At 55.2% G+C, this 9,634-nt stretch overlaps 1 protein-coding gene across 2 annotated transcripts in view; it reads right to left on the bottom strand.

Moving 5' to 3' along the window:
* Window positions 1–6: 6 nt before the first annotated feature.
* Window positions 7–9,634, bottom strand: part of RHCG (Rh family, C glycoprotein) — a 10,328-nt gene continuing 700 nt past the window's right edge. Inside the window, exons 2-10 of one of the 2 annotated variants that reach the window (XM_005885197.2) lie at window positions 9,123–9,273; window positions 8,628–8,775; window positions 7,377–7,543; window positions 6,980–7,117; window positions 6,708–6,844; window positions 6,077–6,201; window positions 5,798–5,871; window positions 1,861–1,953; window positions 7–315 (exon numbers count right to left, since the gene is read on the bottom strand). In XM_005885197.2, the coding sequence (XP_005885259.1) occupies window positions 1,885–1,953; window positions 5,798–5,871; window positions 6,077–6,201; window positions 6,708–6,844; window positions 6,980–7,117; window positions 7,377–7,543; window positions 8,628–8,775; window positions 9,123–9,273 (1,009 nt within the window). In that variant the 3' untranslated portion in view covers window positions 7–315; window positions 1,861–1,884. The remainder of the gene's footprint in view (window positions 316–1,860; window positions 1,954–5,797; window positions 5,872–6,076; window positions 6,202–6,707; window positions 6,845–6,979; window positions 7,118–7,376; window positions 7,544–8,627; window positions 8,776–9,122; window positions 9,274–9,634) is intronic. The other variant, XM_005885198.2, reaches the window with a different exon arrangement.

Genomic DNA, 9,634 nt, shown 5'->3' with positions numbered 1-9,634 from the left:
GGCCGAGAACCCAGCAGCTGGGGGCTGGCAGTCAAGTTGTCGCCTGGGAGGGCTTGGGTCCCCTTCCAGGCTCAGCCCAGCTCCTGCCTGAGTGAGGCCACTGGGACCCCTGGTGGCCGGCTTCCTGCAGCCGGAACCTGGCCTGTCCGCCCACTTTATCTGCTCCTCCTCCTTCTCCATGTCCAGGCAGCGAAGGGGAGCGAGGGTGGCGGCGCCCTGGGCCATGCCAGCAGGCGGGGTGCTGCTCCCCTTGCCCTTGCGTGCCCAGCTTGGCCGGCACCGGCTCCTCCTGGGCGCCGGGACTATCTGTGGAGCCTGCAGGGAGAGAGCCGAGAGCAGGGGCCACGGTCAGGTCCTGCTTAGCCTCGTCGGGCACCTTTCCCTTTAGGGGTGGGGTGAGCACCGGAAGCCACTGGTCACTGCCTGGCCTTTCTCTTTCCTTAAACCCCCACGTCCTCTCCTGCCACATCACTCAGCCTTTTGCCCCTGACCCAGCTCTTTCCAAGCTCTGGCCTCCAGGAGGGCAAGTGATGATGACAGGAGCGATGATGATAACCCAGAAAGACCCCAAGTTCATCCACTTGTGAGCTGTGTGACCAGGAAACTCAGAACCTCTCTGAGCCTTAACTCCCTCGTCTATTCAAGGGAGGGGAGGCCCTGGCCGGTTTGACTCAGTGGATAGAGCGTCGGCCTGCGGACCGAAGGATCCCAGGTTCGAGTCCGGTTAAGGGCAGGTACCATGGCTGCAGGCACGTGCAGGAGGCAACCGGTCAATGTGTTTCTCTCACATCGATGTTTCTCTCTGTCTTCCCCTCTCTCTTCGACGCTCTCTGAAAACCAATGGGAAGATACCCGCAGGTGAGGAAAGATAAGTAAGTAAATAAATGAAGGGAGGGGAGTAATTGCACCCGTTTTGTGGGGGTCTCTGGAGGGTTGGATGCAGAAGGCTGGAGAAAGGGCTAGGTGCCTCCCCAGAGGGGCAAAGAAATGTGAGTTGACAGAAAGGAGGAAGGAAGGGAGGGTCTTGCTCCAGTTGATGGACTGAATAGAGCCAGCCCTGTCCTCCCCACTTTTATAAATGAGACTCAGGCCCGGCCGGTGTGGCTCAGTGGTTGAGCGTCGACCTATGAACCAAGAGGTCAAGTTCGACTCCCGGTCAGGGCACATGCCCGAGTTGCGGGCTCGATCCCCAGTAGGAGGTGTAAGGAGGCAGCCGATCCATGATTCTCTCTCATCATTGATGTTTCTATTTCTCCCTCCCTCTCCCTTCCTCTCTGAAATCAATAAAAATATATTTAAAAATAAAAGTAGCCGTGGCCGGTTTGGCTCAGTGGATAGAGCGTCGGCCTTCGGACTGGAGGGTCCCAGGTTCGGTTCCGGTCGGGGGCATGTGCCTTGGTTGCGGGCACATCCCCAGTGGGAGGCGGGCAGGAGGCGGCTGATCGATGTTTCTCTCTCATCGATGTTTCTGACTCTCTATCTCTCTCCCTTCCTCTCTGTAATGAATTAATAAAATATATGTTTAAAAAATAATAAAATAAATAAAATAAAAATAAAAGTAAATGATATTGAGTCTCTGGAGAGAGGAGAACCTCAAAGGCACTCGGCTCTGAAGCAGCAAAGCCATCATTCATTCCAGTCCCAGGCACCTCGCCCACATCCCTGTGTGTGCCACCTGGTCTGACCCCGAGCGTCTCTCCCACCAACGCCAGCGTGCCCACTCGGGGCAGGAGGGCTCTGTTCTATTTCTTTGATGCTTTCTCTTTGCCCCTTCGCTGGTGGTATCTGATTCCCAGGGCTGGGCCCCCACTGGGAGAACCTGCCCATCCATCCCCCACTGACAAGCCACGCTCCCCTTACCTGCTTCTCACCTGCCCTGGGAGCTCAGGGTTCTGGTGCCTTGAGGGTAGAGTCCTCATGATGCGAGGCAGCGTTCTTGGGCTCCTCGGGCACCTGCAGAGAGAGGAGGCAGCTCGGAGGAGGACTCGGAGGGCTGGTGTCCCTCATGGAACTAGAACAGCCTGGGCAAGTCGGGAGCCGCAAATGGTGTGTGGCGGGCGCCACCTACTGGTCATCGTGTGGATTGCACGCCGAGGAGCAGGGCAGTCTTTACTGTGCATCACGCCCCTAGTTCACGTCCGCCACTGTCCAGGGTGCTGGGCACTCCAGGACGAGACAGAGCGATGGGAAGGCATTCGAGTGTCCTAAATGCACACGAGAGGCTGGGGGGATTCCAGTTGTGCCAAACCCACTTGTGTGCCCGGTGAGAGGCAAGACAGCATGATAAGCTCCCGGAACTGCAGGCAGCTCCAAAAGTGCGGTGAGGGCCCTAGCGGGTTTGGCTCAGTAGATAGATAGAGCGTCAGCCTGCAGACTGAAGGGTTCCAGGTTCGATTCCGGTCAAGGGCATGTAGCTTGGTTGCAGGCTCAATCCCTGGCCCCGGTCAGGGCATGTGTGGGAGGCAACCAATCGATGTGTCTCTCTCACATTGGTGTTTCTCTCTCTCGAAAGGCAGGAAGGGCCAAATTCTTCTTTTCTCTGCCTTTTTGTTCTATTTAGCTCTCAGCTGATTGGATGGTGTCACACACACACACACACACACACGTGTGTGTATACATATGTATGTATATATGTATATATGTATATATATAGATATATATATATATACTAAATAAATACAAATAAAATAAAATAATTCAATGGAAAAATATCCTTGGGTGAGGATTAACAAACAAACAAAAAAATAAGGTGGGGGAGGCCAGAAGTGGATCCATCAGTTGTGTCCAGTGGAGAGGGTCACCCCTGCCTTAGAATTTAATCCTAAAGACTGCTATCTTCCCCCTCCCTCTGGGAAGTCATCTTCTAGATTAACCTCCCAAAGTCCAGCCCAACAGTGGCTCACTTCCTCGGGCGCAGGATTCTACTGAGTGTGGCTGAAGGGTATACAGCAGGGGAAAGGTGTGAACTTAGAATCCTATACAGTGGGGCCTTGACTTACGAGTGTCCTAACTAACGAGTTTTTTGAGATACGAGCTGAATCTTGGCCGATTTTTTGCTTTGAGTTGCGAGCTAAAATTCGGGTTACGAGCCAGCTTCAGATACCCCACCGCTAGTTGGCGCAGCGAACGTCACAGTGAACGCCACAACATCAGCCCGGCATCACGTGTCTCACTCGTTCACTTTATGATTTGACATACGAGTAATTTGAGTTACGAGCTCTGTCACAGAACGAATTAAACTCGTAAGTCAAGGCCCCACTGTATAATAAAAGGCTAATATGCCAATTGACTGAATGGCGGAACAACCGGTCACTCTGACGTGCACTGACCACCAGGGGGCAGACACTCAATGCAGGAGCTCCCCCCTGGTGGTCAGTGCGCTCCCACAGGCTCACAGCTGGCGAGTACAGCGGTGGTGGCGGGAGCCTCTCCCACCTCTGCAGCAGTCAGACATCCCCCGAGGGCTCCTGGACTGCGAGAGGGTGCAGCCTGAGCTGAGGGACGCCCCCCCCCCGTGCACGAATTTCATGCACCAAACCTCTAATAAATTATAAATATCAAAACAGAACCTGGAGCGAACATCTACGTAAGGGAATTGATGGTGTTTTTTTAGTTTGTCTCATTAGCATTAAATCCATGTGGGTTGTAACTGTGGTGTCTAAAATAGTTTAAGTTCTGACTTTAAATATGAAGTGAAAATAATTATGCTACTAAAACAGAGAGTTTAGTAAGAATGAATGAAACCGAACACTTCTGGTGAGCGATAAAGAGAAGGAGCAGGGGACCAAATTGGGTGTATAATACCATCTCGGCTGTGCAAGAAAAATCTAGGCAAATCATTAAAAAAAAGAAAAAAAAAAGACTTGAGCCCTAGCCAGTTTGGCTCAGTGGCTAGAGCGTCAGCCTGCGGACTGAAGGGTCCCGGGTTCGATTCCGGTCAAGGGCACATGCCTGGGTTGCGGGCTTGATCCCCAGTAGGAGTTGTGCAGGAGGCAACTGATGAGTGATTCTCTTTTATCTTTGATGTTTCTCTCTCTCTCCCTCTCCCTTCTTCTCTGAAATCAATAAAAATATATTTTAAAAATACAGGACCAAAAGAAAGGCCATCATGGGCAGATCCTCATATCAGGGGCCACACACACAGGCTAGGTCCCCGTCTTTGTCATGAGGGGAACCACAAGAGACAAGGAGGGGCCCCAGCCATCCTCATCATCTAACAACACAGGTAAACACCTCCCATATGATTCCTGGGGAGGAAGGCCTGCCTGAAGTCACAGGGAGCCCACACCATGGCATGTTTTAAAAGACATCCCACGACTTTCAGCTTCTAGAATGATGTTTGCAGGTTGGGTTTCTGCACAGGCACCCACAGCAGCCCTGGCAGGAGCTGGGAGGGAGCCTCCCCCGTAGAGGCAGCCCTGCTCCTGGGGGCGGGGGGCGGGGTCTGCCTTGGGGAACAGGCTCTGGAGGCAGACATGCTCCCCCTGAGTTTCGGATTCAGGAGGGACAAGTTCTCAGGGGCTGCTGATGGGGACCCCACTCTCGGACTCATTGCTCTAGACCAGGGGTCCCCAACCTTTCTGTGGCCACGCCCCACCTAAGCGTCTCTAACATCCTGATGCCCCCCTCCCCCATGACAGAGAATTCTTATTATTCAAAAAGTGAGCTCCTATTCACGTGGAGGAAGCCTCAGAGGCCATGAACTTGGTCTAAACAAGCTTCCAAAGGACATGGCATCCATGACAGAGAAAAATGAAAGAACGGAAGGACAGTTGAAGTACCGAGGAAGAAATCGCTAAGAAATGGTTTAAAAAAATAAGAATAATATGAAGTGATATGAAAAACTAGCAAATAAAGTTTCAAAACATAGAATAGAGAACTGAAATGCATAAATATGTCACCATATATATTTATAGACTGTACATGAGGCCCCTAGCCGAGGAAGAAATCGCTAAGAAATGGTTTAAAAAAATAAGAATAATATGAAGTGATATGAAAAACTAGCAAATAAAGTTTCAAAACATAGAATAGAGAACTGAAATGCATAAATATGTCACCATATATATTTATAGACTGTACATGAGGCCCCTAGAGCAAGAAATGCAGCAAAAAGTTCACTTTAAAAAAAAATAATATATTTTTATTGATTTCAGAGAGGAAAGGAGAGGGAGAGAGAGAAATATCAATGAAGAGAGAGAATCATTGATCAGCTGCCTCCTGCACGCCCCCTACTGGGGATCGATCGCAATCCGGGCATGTGCCCTTGACCAAAATTGAACCCGGGACCCTTCAGTCCACAGGCCGATGCTCTATCCACTGAGCCAAACCGGCTAGGGCAAAAGTTGACTGCTAATAACTCATTCTCGAATTGCCCCCCTTAAAAGTCAAATTGCCCACCTATGGGGCATGTGCCCCACGTTAGTAACCATTGCTCTAGATCAGTGGTTCTCAACCTTCCTAATGCCGCGACCCTTTAATACAGTTTCTCATGTTGTGGTGACCCCCAATTTCATTGTTACAAATTGAACATAATTAAAGCATAGTGATTAATCACAAAAACAGTATGTAATTATCTATGTGTTTTCCGATGGTCTTAGGCGACCCCTGTGAAAGGGTCGTTCGACCCCCAAAGGGGTCGCGACCCACAGGTTGAGAACCATTGCTCTAGATTAAAGTCTTCAACCCCAGGAGACACAGCCTCACCCCTCAGCGCCTGGCTCCCCAGGCCCCAGCTCAGGGGAGAGGGGGGACAGTGTCCTTGTGCCGGGCTTGGGGGGGACAAGTCCCTAGAACTCACCTCCCAGTAGACAGCATCCTCGAAGCAGTTCTCATCGGAAGCTTGGCCCCAGATAGGTAATTTCAAAATGCCTCCTAAGGAAAGTCAGAGGTCACAAGAGGTCAGAACCCACTTCCTCTCGGCCTAACCCAGCCCTTTCCCTCAGCGGGGACCGCCTCTCCAGGATCCGGGTGGCTCCGGGCTGACCTCTAAATTCTTGGCCCACCCCCCAACCCCACCACCACCACCACCAAGCATCACAACGGCCCCGCCTCCCTTGGCCCAGCCACTCCCACTCACCCACAATGAGGCCGCCCACCAGGGCCATGGCCAAGGACACGAAAATGCCGGCGGCCTGGAAACTGCCCTGCAGGCTCGCGGACCACTCAGTCTTGAAACCGTCAAGGTTAAAGGCGTGGGCCAGCCTGGGGTGGAGATAGGAGGCAGGTCAGGGCCCCTCAGGGAGGCCACGGAACCCCGTGCTGCCACTCCACAGGTGTCAGCGGGCGCCACTGTTCCACAAGCCCCGGGCCTCAGCCTTGCCATCTGCAAAATGGGGGCATCGGAGCGATCAGACGGTCTCAGACGTTTGTGGAAGGACAGAGCTTGGGGAGAGAGACCCATGAAAAAGAGGCGTCCCGTTGGGGCAGGACCAGAAGAGAGACACAGTCTTGGTCCCCTGCACCTCCTCCATCTGTACCCTTCCTTATTTAAAAATACATTTTTATTGATTTCAGAGAGGAAGGGAGAGGGAGAGAGATGGAAACATCAGTGATGAGAGAGAATCATGGAGCGGCTGCCTCCTGCACGCCCCACACTGGGGATCGAGCCCGCAACCCGGGCATGTGCCCTGACTGGGAATCGAACCGTGACCTCCTGGTTCATAGGTCGATGCTCAACCCCTGAGCCCCGCCGGCCGGGCCATACGTACCCTTCCTGTCCATAAACTTGACTGTTGGCGCAGGCCGCCGTCACAGCACCCACGATGCCGCCTATGACGCCGGGCATGCCATGCAGGTTATGGATGCCGCACGTGTCCTGGATCCGTAGGCGGGACTCCAGGAATGGCTGGGGACGGGGAGGGGCACTGCTCAGGCCGAGAGCTAAGGCTGGGGGCGGGGAGGCCAGGATTCTGGAGGTCTCAATACAGAGACCCAGGATTCCCCACCCCCCTTGCATCCCGGCCTCCGCTCCGAGCCTCACCGTCAGGTACACAAAGCCCAGCGTGGAGACGATGCCGCAGATGAAGCCGACGATGAGGGAGCCGTAAGGCATGAGCATCATCTCGGCGGCGGTGCCCACGGCCACCCCTCCGGCCAGCGTGGCGTTCTGGATGTGCACCTGGGCGGGGCGGGCAGGGCGGGCGGGACGTCAGGCCTCCCGCACGCAGAGCTCTGCGGAAAACCAGCTATGCCATCGGGACAGCTCCTGTCTCTCTCAGCCTCAGTTTCTTCATCCGTGCAATGGGTACAACGGTCCTGACGCCGCCTGCCTCACAGAGTCCTTGGCAGGGCTTGGGGATGTGTGCCCACCGGGCATAGGCGGTTGGAGCTGCAACCCTCCCTAGGTCCCCACTGCCCCCCCCCCGCCCCCTGCTCACCATGTCCAGCTTGCCCTTCTTGTGCAGGGCGCTGGACAGCGCCACCGCGGTCAGCACGCAGGCCGCCAAGGAGCAGTAGGTGTTGATGGCCGCTCGGTGCTGGGCGTCTCCGTGATTGGACACAGCCGAGTTGAAGCTGGGCCAGTACATCCAGAGGAAGAGGGTGCCTGGCCAGACCAGACGGGGCCGGGGGCGGGAGAAGAGGCGTTAGATGGGTGGGCCATGCCCAGCTGTCTCCCGTCCCTGTCCCTGTACTCATGCTGGGGGCTCTTCTTTTTTTTTTAATATATTTTTATTGATTTTTCACAGAGAGGAAGGGAGAGGGATAGAGTTAGAAACATCGATGAGAGAGAAACATCGATCAGCTGCCTCCTGCACGCCCCCTACTGGGGATGTGCCCGCAACCAAGGTACATGCCCTTGACCGGAATCGAACCTGGGACCCTTCAGTCCGCAGGCCGATGCTCTATCCACTGAGCCAAACCGGTCAGGGCCTGGGGGCTCTTCTTGAAGGCGCCCCCCCTCCACCTGGCTCACTACCTCACTCCCACTTACCTTCCACTCCGCCCCAGGAAGTCTTACCCAACCCATGACTGAGCTACCTGCCCCCCACCTGCTCCCACCACACCACCACGGGGGAGTCTTTCTCTCTCGGGAGGGGGAGGTTATCTCTTCCATGACACTGTGAGTCGCTCCCTGAATGCAGGGCTAGGTTTTTGTTGTTGTTGCTAATCCTCACCCGAGGATATTTTTCCGTTGATTTTTAGGGAAAGTGGAAGGGAAGGAGAGAGACAGAGAAAGATCGGTGTGAGAGAAACACATCCATTGGTTGCCTCCTGTCTGAGCTCTGATGAGGGCCTGGGCGGGGGGAGGAGCCTGCAACCGAGGTACATGCCCTTGACCGGAATCGAACCCAGGACCCTTCGGGTCCGCAGGCCGGCGCTCTATCCACTGAGCCACACTGGCTAGGTTTTAAGAGACCAGAGTGGGTGGCGGATATGTGTGTTCTCTGGAATGAATGGACACAGGGAGGAGATGGAGCACTCCGCCCTGGATGGGAACCACAGTGTCGGCCCGGGGCATCCTGGGGAAAACACAGGGTGGCTGCCCAAAGCATCGGGGATTCTGGAAGGGTCCGTGAGCACCCTCCCTCCCCCCACGGGGAACCGGCAGCGACCGCCATGTGGAGATCAGTGTGACCGCGGCGGCCCTCAGGCATCACGCGGGCCCTCGATCCCTGTGGCAGACTCACCGATCATGGCAAAGAGGTCCGAGTGGTACACAGCGCTCTGTCTGGCCTTGCTCTGGTACAGGTTGGGCCGGTAGAGGACCCAGGTCACTGTGAGCCCAAAGTAGGCGCCGAATGTGTGGATGGTCATGGAGCCCCCTGCGTCCTTCACCTTGGGAACAAGGGGCCAGTCACGCTCTGATGTCCTCTCCCCCCCCACACGCCCTCGCCAAGCCACGCACAGACAATGCCCAGCTGTCTCTGACTTCACGAGCCTGGGACTCCCACAGACCAATGCACTGGGGAGGGGAGAAGGTGGGGGTCCCTGAGCCCAGGCTGTACGCATGCCCAATATAGGTCACTGCTCCCACTTTAGAGACTGAGTTCAGAGGGTTAAGAGACGTGCCAAGGTTGAACGGAATCCAGCTGGCATGTCTCCCCAGGCCTCTCTCTCGCTACCCCTCTGTGGTCTCCCCAAGTGTCCCCTCCACCTTCACCCCCACTCCGACCCCTGCTCACATTGAGCAGGCTGAGGAGGATGAACTCATTCACTGAGAACAGGGTCACTTGGAAGAGAGTCATGATGAGCAGCTGGACAGGACTGACTTTGCCCAGAATTGCCCCGAAGGCCACGCAGACCGAGCCCACGCAGAAGTCGGCGTTGATGAGGCTGTGGGGAGACGGGTCCGGGAGGGGCTCAGGGGCTGCGGTGTCTCAGGGCAATTTCCCTGTGTCAGGAGGAAGGACCCAGTCCCCGCCCCTGGAAGGGAGACGCTGAGGTGTCCCTGCAGCCTCAGACTTGGGGGGAGCGGGAGGGAGACACCCTTAGAACACCCAGCCATCCCGGAGACTCGCTGATCGGGAAGCAGAGTGTGTGTGTGTGTGTGTGTGCACGTGTGGTGTCTGTCACAGGCTCCAGGCTCGGGGTACCCAGGTTGGATGATGAGGAGTGGGCTCAAAGCCCCCAAACTCCGAGGCCCCGCCCCCGGGCCCACCCTCACCCAGACACCGGCACTGGACCTGCCTCTTAC

This window comes from Myotis brandtii, unplaced genomic scaffold, assembly GCF_000412655.1.
Source record: "Myotis brandtii unplaced genomic scaffold, ASM41265v1 scaffold897, whole genome shotgun sequence".
Taxonomy (NCBI): Eukaryota; Metazoa; Chordata; class Mammalia; order Chiroptera; family Vespertilionidae; genus Myotis; species Myotis brandtii.
This window is presented reverse-complemented; position numbering and strand designations above follow the sequence as displayed.